At 39.0% G+C, this 18,789-nt stretch overlaps 2 protein-coding genes across 3 annotated transcripts in view; one reads left to right on the top strand and one right to left on the bottom strand.

Moving 5' to 3' along the window:
* PPOX (protoporphyrinogen oxidase) overlaps positions 1-1,333 on the bottom strand; it is a 123,017-nt gene extending 121,684 nt beyond the window's left edge. The window contains exon 1 of one of the 2 annotated variants that reach the window (XM_053704486.1): positions 1,185-1,333. The gene's annotated coding sequence lies outside the window, so the exon portion shown is untranslated. Of the gene's footprint in view, positions 1-326; positions 476-1,184 lie in introns of those variants that run through there. The other variant, XM_053704487.1, reaches the window with a different exon arrangement.
* Positions 1,334-2,000: 667 nt separating this feature from the next.
* The window catches only part of LOC128651237 (palmitoyltransferase ZDHHC3), a 60,175-nt gene continuing 43,386 nt past the window's right edge, over positions 2,001-18,789 (top strand). Inside the window, exons 1-5 of the mRNA XM_053704483.1 lie at positions 2,001-2,122; positions 7,379-7,467; positions 16,502-16,575; positions 17,925-18,037; positions 18,126-18,187. Of these exons, the coding sequence (XP_053560458.1) occupies positions 2,004-2,122; positions 7,379-7,467; positions 16,502-16,575; positions 17,925-18,037; positions 18,126-18,187 (457 nt within the window). The 5' untranslated portion in view covers positions 2,001-2,003. The remainder of the gene's footprint in view (positions 2,123-7,378; positions 7,468-16,501; positions 16,576-17,924; positions 18,038-18,125; positions 18,188-18,789) is intronic.

The following is an 18,789-nucleotide window of genomic DNA, read 5'->3' as shown; positions in this document are numbered from 1 at the left end:
GTACCACGTCTGACAGGACTCTGCCCACAGTATGCAGAATCTTTACTACATGCTTCTCAGAGGAAGACTGACAGAGCCCCTGGGACATCTGTTAAAACCAAAGCTCTAACAGTAGGCACAATTAACTAAGAAGCCTCTACAGCCTCAAAAGCTACACTAATAATAACATGTTATTTTATGCAGGACACTAAAGTAAAAAAAAAAAAAAAAAAACCAACAACAAAAAAACCTCTCATGATAGAACATAGGAGTTTAAACAACTTTCTTATCTATTTCTATTATCTAATGTGCTTCATTCTCATGGTACCCTTTGTTCAACAGCATACCCAGTTAGGCTTAGGAACAGCAATAGACCCCCGGAAGCTTGCTGCTGATTGGTAGTTGGACATATATGCCTCTTGTCATTGGCTCATTTAAATGTGATCAGCTAGCTCTCACTAGTGCACTGCTGCTCCTTTAACAAAGGATACCTAGAGAATAAAGCACATTTGATAGCATAAGTAAATTGGAAAGCTGTTGAAAATTGTTTGAGCTTATGTAATCATGAAAGAAACACTTTGGGTTTCATGTTCCTTTAAAGAATGCAGAAATAATGGGGCTGTTCCAAACCACCTGATGATTAGAAAACTGGTAAAGCTGTAAAAGCTAAAATACCTCTTGAATTGTGTCCTTTATATGCAGTGCATATTTGTATACAGCAGACTTTGATCCGACTTCCCATTACATAAATATACAGACTGCAACCAATACCTCCTAATACCTCCTTCCTAAGCATCTATTTACCCTGGATACAAGCTTCTTTATTAACATCCTTTGAGACATGCAGATGTATCTGCCATCATGCTAATTCATTATAAACAAATATAAAACAGTACTGTAATTATGCTAGTCAGAACCATTAGTAGAGCGATTCCGGTTCAGGATATACACAGACTATTTCATACCAGGCTAAATCTTGGGGTATATATCAAATTTCACAAAAACACAAACATATTTAAAACTGCAAAACAGAAGGTGAAATACTGAGGTCATGAGATGTTTTATGTAAAATATTTCATAGTTACAAACAATATTTATCTTACAATATTCTGTATACTTGTTATAATGATCATTTCTCCCAATATGACATTGTAAGCAGAATCCCCCACACACATGAATTATGCAATGTATTTTACTTGACTTACCCACTAAAGAGAACGTAGCTCAGCTCCATACACACAGTAACTTCCCACCCACATGGCAAAGGAACAGGACTGACAGTAGGCGTGTCTACCAGATTTTGTCCAACCACTGGCCAAGGACTGGCTGACTGGCAGTTGTACAGGAAGTAAAACCTTCGGCAAAGCTGATAAGGAGGAGTAAGTAAGCAGTGTCGACATTTAACCCTTACATACTCAGAGAGACGATTATATAAACAAGTCAGCAATTTATCAAGACAATAAGTCTACCAGCTGGCACTGTTTTCAGTGATAGTAAAATATAGTAAAATATAGATAGAAGCTAAAACTAAACGTGGGATATGTTTTCATTGGTGCGTTTTAGGAGATATTTTACAATGTGTCACTTTCATTTATTTGTATTTTTTTTTCTGAAGCGCAATATAAACCTTCCTTTGCTTCTCTGGCTTGTGAAACTTCGTGTCTGTGCACTAGAATCGGACATGTTACGCTCACCCAGTAACTAGTACAAATATTAGTGTTCTCACTTTTCTGATCAATAGGATTGTGGATAGGGAACGTTTGCACAACTTCCTCTAATTAAACAGAGCGTCTTATTATTGCTCTATTAGAATGAAACTCTGAGCGTTAGAATTGATATTCGACAGTTTCCATGGTAACTTTACAAACCAATTTCACTTCCTCCTCGTGTAAAGCTGAGGCTGTAGAGGAAGTTACGACATTACTTGTTTGCCCGGTAAAGGGCGGGTCTATGATAGGTGAGGCGTAGATGATTGGTGCAAAGAGCACTGGGTGTGTCTTGATGCGGAAGTGCCGCTGATGGCAATGGCAGGCTGTGTGAGGGATCCCTGTGGGCTGCTCTGTATTTTACTCACCTATCTGAGCCTAGGTTACGCGGATTATGTTATTGTTAGACATATCCTTCTGGACTCCTACACCGGGAGGTGAGAGATCTGGGGAAGAGGACAGATTGGGTCATGATTAGGGGGAAGCAGGTACATTATAGGAACCTTTGCTAAAAGAGTGCAGGTAGAATTTTAGGAAGTAGGAGTGGTGATGACGAACCAGTGGGTGTTGGGGAAGAGAGTAAAATAAAGGGGAGCAGCGCAAACATAAAGCAACAAGTGGTAACAGGAAGATAATATAAGTAAATAGGGTAATGTCTTGTTTTAACATATTCCCTATTGCACAATCGAGCGTTTTAAATTACCAGCTAGTGTCGATCATTTCTATACAATGTTGCAACTTTAAGAAACGCACAGACAACTTGTAGAAGTGAAACTGAACACTTATTGCCATACGGAATTGAATCTCCTTTGCTATTAACCCCTGCAATGCCAATATTAGTCTCCCTGCAACTATATTAACATATTTCTCCCTTGCCCATCATTCTAAGAACATTCACTACATTAACCATTTTCTTCAATTACATTTATTTGTCCTGTGTAGTCTTTTAACACATGCGATGCCAATATTAGTCATCTGCAAGAACTATATTAACCTCTTTTTTCCCCATTATCCCTCACTATAACTTCATTCCCTATATTAACCGTTTTCATAAAACAAATTAACCCTTTGGCTGCTAAGCCTTTTCCCACCTGTGTGCTAAGCTGGTTTTGAGCTTTTTGTTGCAGTTCACGTTTAAACACTTTTAGAAGTAAAGTTTGTGTGAATAAACTATACAAACTATATATTGGTTTTTTTTTTCAGCAGACCAAGTAGATTCAAAATATACCATTATTATATGTGTATGTATCATCAGGTTTTAAAAATAGCGCATCAAATGTGAAAAAAAGTGTATTTTTCTACTCCTGACTCAATAAATAATAGTATGTAATATTATTTTTCTAAGCTCTGCCATCAAAACCTGTGTGGATAAATATTTGTAGTAGGTAACCTTTCTGAAATAAGCAGAAATTAAGAACATTTCACTGTTTTTTCCACTGTTTTATTGCAGGCATGTCAATTTGATAAATGATCCAAAACAGCATCTTAGCATTTACTGTACTGTTTTTCAGCAATTAAACAGTTCAAGCCACCTGATACATTAAAATGGGGTACACAAAGCACACATTTGCAGAAAGTACACCCCTTGGTGCATCAAATGAGGGACTACAAGTATTTCTAGCATGAATTTGGGGTGTGCAGCAATTAATGGAATACGTTGGATTGCTTTAAAAAAAAAAATCTAAGCAAAGATCCATATTCCACTTAATATTACTTTGCCTATTTTTGTGCTAGCAATACATGTAGCCCCTCATTTGATGCGCCAAGGGGTGTACTTTCCAAAAATGTGTTTATTTAATGTATCTTAGTTCCCCAGGTTTCTACAGCTGACTGATTGCAGACATAAGAAGTTGAAAGGCTATTTTTTTAAGACTATTTTAAGCTTGTCATATCTGCAATTAAACAGTTCTAGCCACTTGGAAAATTAAAATATGGTACACAAAGCACACATTAGTAGAAAGTACACCCTTTGGCGCATCAAATGAGGGGCTACATGTATCTCTAGCACATAATTGAGGTGTGCAACAATTAATGGAATATGGTGCTTTGCATAATTTTTTGTATTTTTTTTTAAGCCAAGAGCCATATTCCACTTATTATTACATTGTCTATTTTTATGCTATCAATACATGGGGCCCCTTATTTGATGCGGCTTGGTGTGTGCTTTCTAGAAATATTTCGTTTATATACTATATGCATCATCAGTGAAGGAATCTTCATCAGCACTGAGACGCTTCGCCATAATTCTCTTTACAAAATAAACATTTTAAAGGAATTATGTTGCTAGAAAATATATCATTTTTATTGCAAAAAATATTCTTCCTTGAATAAAAAATACAAAAGTTTTGAAAGATGGAGAGAGCTGCGTAGAGCGTGTTTTACTCCTCTTCCACGCACGCGTAAAGACTGATTATAAAAAATATTATTTGGTGTTTTTTTTTTTTAAATAGCATTCATCTACCATTTATTAATTTGTAACCACATAATCCAGGTGATCACGGGATTACAAATATAATATCGGTCCGTATTGTAAAAGGGAATGCAACATTTCTCAGCTACGTGATCACTGCGGTAAGGCTGGTTACCATGGTGATCATTTAGCTATAATACTTAAACTGATATTTATTTTAAAAAAATAAACAAGTTTATTTTTATAAAATGTATTTTGGGGGTCTAGGCAATTTTGATCTTTATTTATGTACCTTAAGAGACCCCCAAATCCTTCTTTTTTTATTGTACACCCAATGGCTTATACCAACAGACAATTACCTTTCCAATGGTGGGTCTTGGGGGTCTGTAGCTGCTTAGATGCCTGAGATACAGGCATCTAAACAGCATGCCCCCATCTCCCTATAACTGACAATTGTCAGTTTTAAATAAAGTTGTGCAATGTCATCCCATCATTGCGCGTGATGTCACTGCGTGTAACGTGAATCCCTGGCGATGCCTGTCACTATACAGGCCAGATCGCCGGGGTGGGAGTGGATGGAGGTTCCCAGACCTTCATTAAGGTGGGTGAGTGCTAGCGACGGCTCTGAGCCGTCGTTAGCACCTGAGTGTGAAACTTTGCGATGGCTCAGAGCCACTTATCTCTCACCCATCCCCATTCTTACATATCCCAAAACAAACTTCCATCTCTCCTCCACCTACTCAGAATCAGCTTGCCCTCAGGTAATTCAGTTTACACATCCTGATGCATCAGAATGACCCTTCACATATAGCAATTTACTTTACCTTATCCTACATTCACCATATAAACACTTCCCATGATGGCAGTTACCCACCCATTGACACTCCTATACATAACCCCATCCTGTTATGTACTCTATCCTGTGCAGCCAGTCACTCGTATTTCTCTACACTGTTTAGTTCCCACATTCCCCCTTTCCATGCAGTCAATTCTTTCTAATCTAATCCATGTGGAGAGAGACTACATTTTAGAGTATTAACATAGATTACAAGGAACATTGGCTGGGTGGAGTCAATGTAGAAACAACTGAGTTTACCATTCTTTACTACAAAGTATATTAGAGTATTTAATTATTGTAGATCAGTGAGACTTAAAGTGCCATAAAATATTTTGAGGGACATCAGGTACTGCTATTGTTGTTGCCAAGACGCTTGCTTGTTTCCATGTGGATATAATGTCACATGCTTTGTGAAAGCTCATGTGACTCTGCTCTCTACCGTGCATTCTGCCATAGCTATGGCCTGGACAGCACCTTTCATATATGGAAATACCTAGGGGGCGGGGAGCTTGCTGCAAACAAAACTATGTATTTAATTATTGCATGTCATTAAACATATTACCCTGGGAAATATGTGCATCTGGTTCACAGGCAATGTGTGGAGGGATATGGAGGGTGTTGGAAATCAACATTTGCTATGAATGAGTTTCCATTTCAGCATTTTCTGCATATCCTGTATTTCCTCTTCTACTAGTGCCCACTGGCTAGGCCATGCTGAGATGTACTGATGAGTCTGTGCTGACTGTGTGCAGTGCGACTGAATTGCTTCTTTAGCTGTCTTTTTAACGCAACTAGAGAGACCGGACTGCAAGGTCTGTGTCTGTAACCTTGTCATGCATCTGCCGAAACTCTTTCTCTGCCATACAAAAGCATGGTGAGAGCACAGCATACCCAGACCATGGAGGCCCTAGCATTATGGTGAGAGCGCAGCATACCCAGAGCATGGAGGCGCTAGCATCATGGTGAGAGCACAGCATACCCAGACCATGGAGGCCCTAGCATTATGGTGAGAGCGCAGCATACCCAGAGCATGGAGGAGCTAGCATCATGGTGAGAGTGCAGCATACCCAGAACATGGAGGCGCTAGCATCATGGTGAGAGCGCAGCATACCCAGAGCATGGAGGCGCTAGCATCATGGTGAGAGCGCAGCATACCCAGAGCATGGGAGGTGGTAGCATCAGGTGCTTTGTGACAGTATTTCTTCTTGATGTGTTTATCTGTGTGTGTCTCAGTATGCAGCTGCCAGCATGTATTTGGGTGTATGACTATGTATGTCAATGTCTGGCTGTTAGTGTGTATGCATATGACTGTCATTGAGTGCATGTACCTCCTTCCTGGGGCAAGGTAAGCAACAGGGAGGGGGGACTAAAGATTACCTTTGTTAATTAATAATTTAAAAAAAAGAAACTAATATTATGAAATCCCTCCTTAAAGGGACAGTCACTCTCTCTGTCTCTCTGTCTTTGTCTCTCTCTTTGTCTCTCTCTTTGTCTCTCTTCTTTCTTTTCTTTCTTTTCTCTCTCTTTTTCTCTCTCTGTCTCTCTCTTTCTTCCTCTCTCTCTCCTATAGGAGCAGATAAAGGGTTAATAACAGGAAGAGATATACTTTTATATGAGGTAACTGAATTTTTGTGCAATGGAATAAAAATAATGAATAGTGTAAGACACAACTGAAGGCATGAAAGTGTTAACTTCACAGAGCACAATACTAGATGTTAAAGAAAACCGAAGACAGGAAGGGGTTAACTTAACAGGTAGTTGTTGAAACTGAAGGCTGGGAAGTGTTAACATCACAGCTTTTCATGCAGCCTGATTATTTGCAGCATTGTGTTAAAAACACTAAAATATTGAGGACTTGTTTTCATTGAGGTGGTAATGTTTGGAAACGGGTGGTAACATAAAAATTCTCCATTGACTTAAATGGAGATAAATGGTTTTACCACAAGATTCCAAGCGTTACCACCTTAATGGAAACTAGCCCTAAATTTACCGGAAATAGATGAGGACTGAAAAGGTTGGAAAGTTTGGTTGAAAGGTATGAGTGCAGGGTGAGAGAACTGAAAAGCTGAGGGTTTGGGACAGAGATAACCAAAATCAGGCACTTTAGGTGCTCGGGCAACAAAAATCTGGGCACAAGGCTGAGGAAAGAGGTGTAGTAGGGATCTGTAATGCGGGGATGCAAGAGGTATCTGAAGTAGAATAGTAACTATATGTACATGACACCTCAAGCAAAGGTCAGTGCAGGTCACTGAGAGAAAAGTCTCAAGTAGGCTTCATAGTAAAATAGACCCAATATTGGGGATCCTTGGGATGTATTAGAAATTTGGAAACGTGTTGGTTGGAAAGTTTGAAGAAATTGTCATGTTGATATATTTGCATATGTGAAAATTGATCCTGTTTTCGTTTTTCTTTTATTTTTCTTTTTTTTTTTTCTTGTGCGACCAGTATCTGGTGCCCACTCCATGCTGTGGGCTTCAACCTGATTGTTTTTCTGGTCCTTGCCTGCCACACACGGGCAGTTTTCTCAGATCCAGGTAAGAAAAATCTAAATGCCTTTCATAAGGTACATTAAAACTGGCATGTGTTTATAGTTTATCTATCCTATCTATCTATCTATCTATCTATCTATCTATCTATCTATCTATCTATCTATCTATCTATCTATCTATCTATCTATCTATCTATCTATCTATCTATCTATCTATCTATCTATCTATCTATCTATCTATCTATCTATCTATCTATCTATCTATCTATCTATCTACTCATGAAAACAATTGAATCTATTTTGAATTTTTGGTTCTTCAAAGTAGCCACTCTTTGCCTTTTATAAAAACTCTTTAATTTTCTTATTAGCAGCCACCTTGGATGGTTTTCCAACAGTCTTGAAAGAGCTCCTCTTATATGTTGGGCACTTGTTGGCTGTTTTTCATTCATTCTCGTGTACAATTCATCTCATATCATAGTCGGGGGACTATGAATGCCAGAACATCTGATGTAACACTCCATTTCCTTTTTTTATTAAACAACCTAGAGGTGTGTTTTAAGTCTTTAACCTGTTGGGGAAAAAAAAGATGGCCAGCTAAGCACAAACTATGTGGGATGGTGTGTTTATTGCAGAATGCTGAGGTAGCCATCCTGTTTGTGTTTTCCTTTAGCTCTAAGTTACCAATGGTTTCACCAACAAAGCACCCCACAATAAGTCTCCTTCACCGTACTTCACAATGGGAACCACACATCCAGGTACCATTCATTCACCTTTACTGTCATAAAGAAACAGCATAAATCTAAATATTTTGAAATCATCAGACCAGTTGACAGATTTCCACTAGCCCATACAAGTCTCTTCTTATTTGTCTCCTCCAGTGGTGGTACAGCAGTTGTTCTATGAAGGACTGATTCATGCAGTCTCCTCTGGTCATTAGATGTTGAGCTTTGTCTGCTGTTTTAACTCAGTGAAGAATATATTTGGTGCTGTTAATTGGTGATTTATGAGGCTGGTTGACTCTTAAAGTGAATTTAATGTTGAGCGTACTCGCTCACATCATAGTATAGAATTTAAAAATTTAGGCAGACTTTCATTCATCAAATTTGTACTATTTATTATTATTCTTAGATTGTAAGTTCCCACAGGAACAGGGCTCCAAATTCCCCCTGTATTTGTTTATTAAATTTTGTCTGGTGTCTCATATTGTACTGCCCTTTTTATCTTTGTTACATATGGACAGCGCTGCGGAATCTGTTGGCGCTTTATAAATAAAGAATAATAATAATTCTTAGATTTTTACATTTTAATGCTATAATGATAAGCACCGTTCCTCTGCGCACCATATTGCTCAATTGATTGACAGATGAGGAATCTGCAATTTACTAATCATTGTTTTCCACCCGGAGCATTCAGCCCCTTTGCACAAACGTCATGCCGGGGGGGGGGGGATTGTTAGGCAGCAGCGATTAGTGGATTGCAGATTCGTCATCTGTCAATCAATTAAGCAATATGGCGGGCGGAGGAGCATCGCTTATCGTTATAGTATTAAAAGGTAAAAATCTGAGAATATTAATAAATAGTACAATTTTGATGAATGAAAGTCTGCCTAAATTTTTAAATTCTATCCTATGGCGTGAGCGAGTACACTCAACCTTACATTCACTTCAATAAATGTATCCTGTACAGTAGGGGTAGCTCTTGGTCTGCCATTCGTGTGGTTCTCCTCATGAGACTGTTTTGCCCATTAAAATAGGTGCTGGGGAGAACAGAGAATATATATTGTGCAAATTAAAAAAACACTTCTGTATTTTGGTGTTTTTCTCCAGACATAAAGACTAAATAAGTGGGGGCTTTTTAATTAAAGTAGCAATATATTGTATACTAAACAGGGCTTTCTAAGCATTCTGGGTGTTTTCTTTTTTTCTTTTATGTTATTCTTCTGTTCTAAAGCAGAGCATTTAAAGATACATTTTACTAAAAAAATATATCATCTTTAATTCTGCTGTCTGAAAATTGTGTTTTTTCAACTCATCCAAGAAAACTCAAAGCAAAACAATGCAAAATTTGCTTGAAAAATGTCTTAAATTCATTTTAAATACATGTAGTATGTATACAGATTTTTTTGCAATATAGTAATTAAAGGGGCATTTTCTTTCATGATTTTCAGATAGTGTAATGTTTTAAGAAAGTTTCCAATTTACTTATATTATCAAATGATTTTCTTTGTTGAAAAGCATGTAGGTAGGCTCAGTAGCTTGCATGTGTCTGGAGCATTATATGAAAGCAGTTTTGGAAGAATAGTTTTTAAAGGGATATTGAGTACACAAAAACATTTCTTTTGTGATTCAGGTAGCGCATACAAATAAAAAAAATAAATAAAAAAAAAAGTTTTCTATTTACTACTGTTATAAAATTAGAATAGACTGTCCCTTTAAGTCCCTGCTTTTCAAAATAGATACCAAGAGAATGATAAAAAGTTGTTTAAAATTGCATACTCTATCTGAATCATGTAAGAAAAAAATTTGTTTTGTGTCCCTTTTAATAATGTTATATGTTGTGAAAACACTGCTGTCTAGTGCTCAAAAGTCTTACAAAACAGCTGCCATATAGTTCTCCGAACACATGCACCCTCCCTACCTAGGTATGTTCTTCAACAAAGGATACCATGACAGTTAAATAAATTTGGTAATAGAAGTAAATTTGAAACTTTCTTGAACCTGAATTTTTTTCATGAAAGAAAAATATGGTGTTTGACATCCCCTTTAATTTCTGATGCATAAATAAAAAATATTTTTCTATATTTTAACAAACTCTTTAATATGATGTAGTAGTGTGACTATAACTTATGCAGTGATCTGAAAAAGTTTACCCCAGGGAATATCTATACTGTAAAATAGATCTATAAAGGTGAGGCTTGTTGCTTTTATACTTTAGCAATAACTTTCCTATATTATACTTTTAACATCCTTTTATTTCTACAATTATTTTTATGACTTTCTTTTTTATTATTATATTTTTTATTTCTCTTGTTTAGTGTAGTCAGTCCACGGGTCATCCATTACTTATGGAATATATCTCTTCCTAACAGGAAGCTGCAAGAGGATCACCCAAGCAGAGCTGCTATATAGCTCCTCCCCTCACATGTCATATTCAGTCATTCTCTTGCAGCCTAACTAAAGATAGGTCGCTGTGAGAGGTCTGTGGTGTTTTTTAACTTAGTTTATTTCTTCAATCAAAAGTTTGTTATTTTAAATGGCACCGGAGTGTGCTGTTTGTTCTCAGGCAGCATTAGAAGAAGAATCTTCCTGCGTTTTCTATGATCTTAGCAGACGTAACTAAGATCCACTGGCTGTTCTCATCTGAGGTAACTTCAGAAAAGGGGAATAGCATGCAGGGCCCCCCTGCAAATGAGGTATGTGCAGTAAATTATTTTTCTGAGGAATGGAATTGACTGAGAAAATACTTCTGATACCAATGTAACGTAAGTTCAGCCTTAAATGCAGTGATAGCGACTGGTATTAGGCTGATGAGTGTGTGTACACTGAATGTATTTTTCTAAGGAATGGAATTGACTCTGAAAATACTGTTAATACTGAAATAATGTATGAGCCTTAACTGCAGTAAAAGCGACTGGTAGCAGGCTTATTAATAACAATTCATAACTTTTCAAATGTATGTTTAAAACGTTTACTAGCATGTTAATCGTTTTTTTGTGAGGTACTTGGTGATAAAACTTATTGGGGCATGATTTTTACCACATGGCCATCTTTGTTTTCTGCATAGAAACAGTTATCTGAGCTTCCCCACTGTTGTAATATGAGTGGGAGGGGCCTATTTTAGCGCTTTTTTGCGCAGTAAAAATTCAGTCACAATCTGTCTACTTCATCCTCCATGATCCAGATCGTCTCTAGAGAGCTCAGGGGTCTTCAAAATTCATTTTGAGGGAGGTAATCAGTCACAGCAGACCTGTGACAGTGTGTTTGACTGTGATAAAAACGTTAATTATTAAATTGTTATCCGTTTTTGGGTATTAAGGGGTTAATCATCCATTTGCTGGTGGGTGCAATCTTTTGCTAACTTAATACATTTACTGTGAAAAATTGGTTGCTATAACTATTTTGGTTCATTGTTATTTCAACTGTGACAGCTTTTTGTGCTTCTTAAAGGCACAGTAGCGTTTTTTATATTGCTTGTAAATTTATTTGAAAAGTATTTTCCAAGCTTGCTAGTCTCGTTGCTAGTCTGTTTAAACATGTCTGACACAGATGAATCTCTTTGTTCACTATGTTTAAAGGCCAATGTGGAGCCCAATAGAAATTTGTGTACTAATTGCATTGATGTTACTTTAAATAAAAGTCAATCTTTACATGTAAAGAAATTATCACCAGACAACGAGGGGGAAGTTATGCCGACTAACTCTCCTCACGTGTCAGTACCTTCGCCTCCCGCTCAGGAGGTGCGTGATTTTGTGGCGCCAAGTACATCAGGGAGGCCCTTACAAATCACTTTTCAAGACATGGCTACTGTTATGACAGAAGTATTATCTAAATTGCCAGAATTAAGAGGCAAGCGTGATAGCTCTGGGTTAAGGACAGAGCGCGCGGATGAGGTGAGAGCCATGTCAGATACTGCGTCACAGTTTGCAGAACATGAAGACGGAGAGCTTCATTCTGTGGGTGACGGATCTGATCCAGGGAGACTGGATTCAGAGATTTCTAATTTTAAATTTAAGCTTGAGAACCTCCGCATATTGCTAGGGGAGGTATTAGCGGCTCTGAATGATTGTAACACGGTTGCAATTCCAGAAAAATTATGTAGGTTGGATAGATACTATGCGGTACCGGTGTGTACTGACGTGTTTCCTATACCTAAAAGGCTTACAGAGATTATTAGCAAGGAGTGGGATAGACCTGGTGTGCCTTTTTCCCCTCCTCCCATATTTAGGAAAATGTTTCCTAGAGACGCCACCACACGAGACTTATGGCAGACGGTCCCTAAGGTGGAGGGAGCAGTTTCTACTTTAGCTAAGCGTACCACTATCCCGGTAGAGGATAGTTGTGCCTTTTCAGATCCAATGGATAAGAAATTAGAGGGTTACCTTAAGAAAATGTTTGTTCAACAAGGTTTTATCTTACAGCCCCTTGCATGCATTGCGCCTGTCACTGCTGCGGCGGCATTCTGGTTTGAGTCTCTGGAAGAGGCCATTCGCACAGCTCCATTGGATGAAATTATGAACAAGCTTAAAGCACTTAAGCTAGCTAACGCATTTGTTTCTGATGCCATCGTACATTTAACCAAACTTACGGCTAAGAACTCCGGATTCGCCATCCAAGCGCGCAGAGCGCTATGGCTTAAATCCTGGTCAGCTGACGTGACTTCTAAATCTAAATTGCTTAATATTCCTTTCAAAGGGCAGACCTTATTCGGGCCCGGCTTGAAAGAAATTATAGCTGACATTACGGGAGGTAAGGGCCATGCTCTACCTCAGGACAGGGCCAAATCAAAGGCCAAACAGTCTAATTTTCGTGCCTTTCGTAACTTCAAGGCAGGAGCAGCATCAACTTCCTCCGCTCCAAAACAGGAAGGAGCTGTTGCTCGTTACAGGCAGGGCTGGAAAGTTAACCAGTCCTGGAACAAGGGCAAGCAGGCCAAGAAACCTGCTGCTGCCCCTAAGACAGCATGAAGAGAGGGCCCCCTATCCGGAAACGGATCTAGTGGGGGGCAGACTTTCTCTCTTCGCCCAGGCTTGGGCAAGAGATGTCCAGGATCCCTGGGCGTTGGAGATCATATCTCAGGGATATCTCCTGGACTTCAAAACTTCTCCTCCACGAGGGAGATTTCATCTTTCAAGGTTATCAGCAAACCAAATAAAGAAAGAGGCGTTTCTACGCTGTGTACAAGACCTCTTACTAATGGGGGTGATCCACCCAGTTCCGCGGACGGAACACGGGCAAGGATTCTATTCAAATCTATTTGTGGTTCCCAAGAAAGATGGAACCTTCAGACCAATCTTGGACTTAAAAATCCTAAACAAATTCCTAAGAGTTCCATCATTCAAAATGGAAACTATTCGAACCATCCTTCCCATGATCCAAGAGGGTCAGTACATGACCACAGTGGACTTAAAGGATGCCTACCTTCACATACCGATTCACAAGGATCATTATCGGTACCTAAGATTTGCTTTCCTAGTCAGGCATTACCAGTTTGTAGCTCTTCCCTTCGGATTAGCTACGGCTCCAAGAATCTTTACAAAAGTTCTGGGCTCACTTCTGGCGGTACTAAGACCGCGAGGCATAGCGGTGACTCCGTACCTAGACGACATTCTGATACAAGCGTCAAGTTTTCAAACTGCCAAGTCTCATACAGAGATAGTTCTGGCATTTCTGAGGTCGCATGGGTGGAAGGTGAACGTGGAAAAGAGTTCTCTATTACCACTTACAAGGGTTCCCTTTCTAGGGACTCTTATAGATTCTGTAGAGATGAAAATTTACCTGACAGAGGCCAGGTTATCAAAACTTCTAAATGCTTGCCGTGTCCTTCATTCCATTCCACACCCGTCAGTAGCTCAGTGCATGGAAGTAATCGGCTTAATGGTAGCAGCAATGGACATAGTACCATTTGCGCGTCTGCATCTCAGACCGCTGCAATTGTGCATGCTAAGTCAGTGGAACGGGGATTACTCAGATTTGTCCCCCCTACTAAATCTGGATCAAGAGACCAGAGATTCTCTTCTATGGTGACCTTTCGCAGGCCAGCTTGGACGATTGTAACAACAGACGCCAGCCTTCTAGGCTGGGGCGCAGTCTGGAACTCCCTGAAGGCTCAGGGATTATGGACTCTGGAGGAGAAACTCCTCCCAATAAATATTCTGGAATTAAGAGCAATATTCAATGCTCTCCTAGCTTGGCCTCAGTTAGCAACTCTGAGGTTCATCAGATTTCAGTCGGACAACATCACGACTGTGGCTTACATCAACCATCAAGGGGGAACCAGAAGTTCCCTAGCGATGTTGGAAGTCTCAAAGATAATTCGCTGGGCAGAGTCTCACTCTTGCCACCTGTCAGCAATTTACATCCCAGGCGTGGAGAACTGGGAGGCGGATTTTCTAAGTCGCCTGACTTTTCATCCGGGGGAGTGGGAACTTCATCCGGAAGTCTTTGCTCAACTGATTCATCGTTGGGGCAAACCAGATCTGGATCTCATGGCGTCTCGCCAGAACGCCAAACTTCCTTGTTACGGATCCAGGTCCAGGGACCCGGGAGCGGTGCTGATAGATGCTCTGACAGCCCCTTGGGTCTTCAACATGGCTAATGTGTTTCCACCATTTCCGATGCTTCCTCGTTTGATTGCCAAGATCAAACAGGAGAGAGCTTCGGTGATTCTGATAGCGCCTGCGTGGCCACGCAGGACCTGGTATGCAGACCTAGTGGACATGTCGTCCTGTCCACCGTGGTCTCTGCCTCTGAGACAGGACCTTCTAATTCAGGGTCCTTTCAACCATCCAAATCTAATTTCTCTGAGGCTGACTGCATGGAGATTGAACGCTTGATTCTATCAAAGCGTGGCTTCTCGGAGTCGGTTATTGATACCTTAATACAGGCTAGGAAGCCTGTTACCAGAAAAATTTACCATAAGATATGGCGTAAATATTTATATTGGTGCGAATCCAAGTGTTACTCATGGAGTAAGGTTAGGATTCCTAGGATATTGTCCTTTCTACAAGAGGGTTTAGAAAAGGGCTTATCTGCTAGTTCATTAAAGGGACAGATTTCTGCTCTGTCTATTCTTCTACACAAACGTCTGGCTGAAGTTCCAGACGTTCAGGCTTTTTGTCAGGCTTTAGCTAGGATTAAGCCTGTGTTTAAGACTGTTGCTCCGCCGTGGAGCTTAAACTTAGTTCTTAACGTTCTTCAAGGCGTTCCATTTGAACCCCTTCATTCCATTGATATCAAGCTGTTATCCTGGAAGGTTCTGTTTTTGATGGCTATTTCCTCGGCTCGAAGAGTCTCTGAGTTATCTGCCTTACATTGTGATTCTCCTTATCTGATTTTTCATTCAGAGAAGGTAGTTCTGCGTACTAAACCTGGGTTCTTACCTAAGGTAGTTACTAACAGGAATATCAATCAAGAGATTGTTGTTCCATCACTGTGTCCTAACCCTTCTTCAAAGAAGGAACGTCTTTTGCATAATCTGGACGTAGTCCGTGCCCTGAAGTTCTATTTGCAGGCAACTAAAGATTTTCGTCAAACTTCTTCCCTGTTTGTCGTTTACTCTGGACAGAGAAGAGGTCAAAAGGCTTCGGCTACCTCTCTCTCTTTTTGGCTTCGTAGCATAATACGTTTAGCCTATGAGACTGCTGGACAGCAGCCTCCTGAAAGGATTACAGCTCATTCTACTAGAGCTGTGGCTTCCACCTGGGCCTTTAAAAATGAGGCCTCTGTTGAACAGATTTGCAAGGCTGCAACTTGGTCTTTACTTCACACTTTTTCAAAATTTTACAAATTTGACACTTTTGCTTCTTCGGAGGCTATTTTTGGGAGAAAGGTACTTCAGGCAGTGGTTCCTTCTGTTTAATGTTCCTGCCTTGTCCCTCCCTTCATCCGTGTACTTTAGCTTTGGTATTGGTATTCCATAAGTAATGGATGACCCGTGGACTGACTACACTTAACAAGAGAAAACATAATTTATGCTTACCTGATAAATTTATTTCTCTTGTAGTGTAGTCAGTCCACGGCCCTCCCTGTCTTTAAGGCAGATCTAAATTTTAATTAAACTCCAGTCACCACTGCACCCTATGGTTTCTCCTTTCTCGTCTGGTTTTGGTCGAATGACTGAATATGACATGTGAGGGGAGGAGCTATATAGCAGCTCTGCTTGGGTGATCCTCTTGCAGCTTCCTGTTAGGAAGAAATATATTCCATAAGTAATGGATGACCCGTGGACTGACTACACTACAAGAGAAATAAATTTATCAGGTAAGCATAAATTATGTTTTTTTTTACTATGTTGAGTAGAAGTTACTTAAAATCTCTATCTGGAGGTAAAAGTGTTAACCCAGAATCCTTTTCATTCTTCAGGCACAGTCCCTTTACCAGTCACAGCCATCGATTTCTCCGACCTCCGTTCTAACACTCCACGCAAAAATGACCGGGTAAATTGTCCGTTTTTACTTTAAATGTTGGATATATAATTACATTGTTTATTTTGTTTCCTCTTTCTGAAATTTCATTCTGCAAACTGGGCTTTTCCAACCTCTGGTAGAAGTGGAAGTTCAAACTGCACTATCTATCTCTATGCTATATTTCACATCGCCATTGTTTAACATATTTATATCTGTCCCTAAATAGCTTCAGCAGAGGAGATAAGAGAATCCTTTTTTTCAGCATGGTAGACATGGTGCATTCTGCTTTTTAAAAAAAATAAAAAAAATTGCATATATGTACATTATCTTATGTAGTATGTTTCTTCTTGGTTTTAGTATAAATCAACATTTAAAAGCTATTTCTTTGCCACCTATTTTTTCAATAACTACATTTCCAATCTAATTTAAGAAAAATAAGTTTGCATATTCTCAGGCTAATCTTTGCTTTGAAATTATTAATCTGTTTAACATTTATATAGGGCTAGATTACAGTTGGATCGCAATGCTCTGTGTGCTTGCGTTGGGGCAAAAATGCACTTTTACGGGCGCACTCTTAATTCTACTCCTATTACAAGTGGAGACTAAATGCGATTGTGTCGTCGCCATTGCGATTTGTGCTTTGGGTATCACCGCTTCTGAAAAGCAGGTGTTAACCATAGTGTTAACCTAAAAAGTGTCACAAAACGCATCAAAACTACAATATGCAGTACAGTAACACTCATATTAACACTGTCTAATAAAACATATTTAATAATAATACACAGAGAAGTTATAAGGGGTCAAAGTTAGGAGATGTCAGGTGTTAGAAAAAAATAGACTCCATTGGAACAACTTTATTAACATATACTGTATATCTCTTTAAATACATACATATACATATATATTTATGTATTTATATGTGTATACATGTATATTCATACACATATATATATATATATATATACCCATATATATGTATACATATATATTGCTGTGTTTTGAGCTCGTTAGCATTAAACGAGGCTCCATTCAAATCTATGGTGGGATGGGGAATTATCCGGGATCCTGTGCACTGTTAAGCACAAGGAAGCAATATTTGTGCTCCCAACCTGTAATCTCGCGCTCAGAAGCACATACGAAAATAATAAAACTGAGCGGAGATTACAGGTTTGCGGAAGCACAAATATGTGCTCAACTTGAAATCTAGCCCATAGTGTTTAATGTCCCTTTAAACAAAGGTCTTGTTTTGTACAAACCTCTAATTGCACAGTGTGTATATATATATATATATATATATATATATATATATATATATATATTCATATATTCCCAGGATTGCTTAATTGTTTATTATTTAATGTATTTTTATTTTTTTGCAGGGTAATGAGGATTGGACTGTATGTAACAGGTGTGAGACCTATCGCCCTCCTCGGGCACATCACTGCCGTATCTGTCACCGCTGCATTCGGAGAATGGATCACCACTGCCCGTGGTGAGATCTCAGTTTACCCATGTAATGTAATTGGTTCTGCTATGTATTTGTTTAATTTTAATTTATTCATTTTTATCGTCCCCCCCAGGATAAATAATTGCGTTGGCGAGCTAAACCAAAAATACTTCATCCAGTTCCTGTTTTACACAGGTATGTGCAGTCATAACGCCATTATAACATTTTGAATTTCTTATATTTTTGAATCTTTTACAAGGGTTGTAGAAAAAGCAAAATGCAAAGTACCACAGTCTCCTCACCAAAATGTATATTACTAAAAGAGCACGTTCACAGCTGAGACGTTTACATTAAAGTGATGGTAAAGAACGCATAGCTTCAATGCTGCAATGCACGCTACCTAATATACATTTTTTGTTAATCAAAATACTTTTATAATAAAAGTTAAATATATTCCTACCTGTAGTATCTATAACTCTGCCCCTTTATTCTTCTTGTCGTAGTGTAGGAAGGAATAGGCTGGTCCCACCCATGCTATACTCTTTATGCGCACCCATTCTAGATAAGACATGGTCTTTATTTATGTTTTATAGACTTTACTATGGTGGCTGCTTGGGGTCAGGCAGTCGTATGCAAGCTGAAAGGATTTAACTAAAGAAGTAAACAGGAATGTGAAATAAGAGTGGTGTTTCACCGTTCACAATTCACATCTACGTGACTCACAGTTCCCTTTCATAACTACTGCGCATGCGTAATTTGTCCTGACTGTTGTGAGCGCTCCTCCATTTATTTTAATA

This window comes from Bombina bombina, chromosome 1 (genome assembly GCF_027579735.1).
Source record: "Bombina bombina isolate aBomBom1 chromosome 1, aBomBom1.pri, whole genome shotgun sequence".
NCBI lineage: Eukaryota > Metazoa > Chordata > Amphibia > Anura > Bombinatoridae > Bombina > Bombina bombina.
Note: the sequence above shows the minus strand (reverse complement) of the source record. Positions and strands in the feature narration are given on the sequence as shown.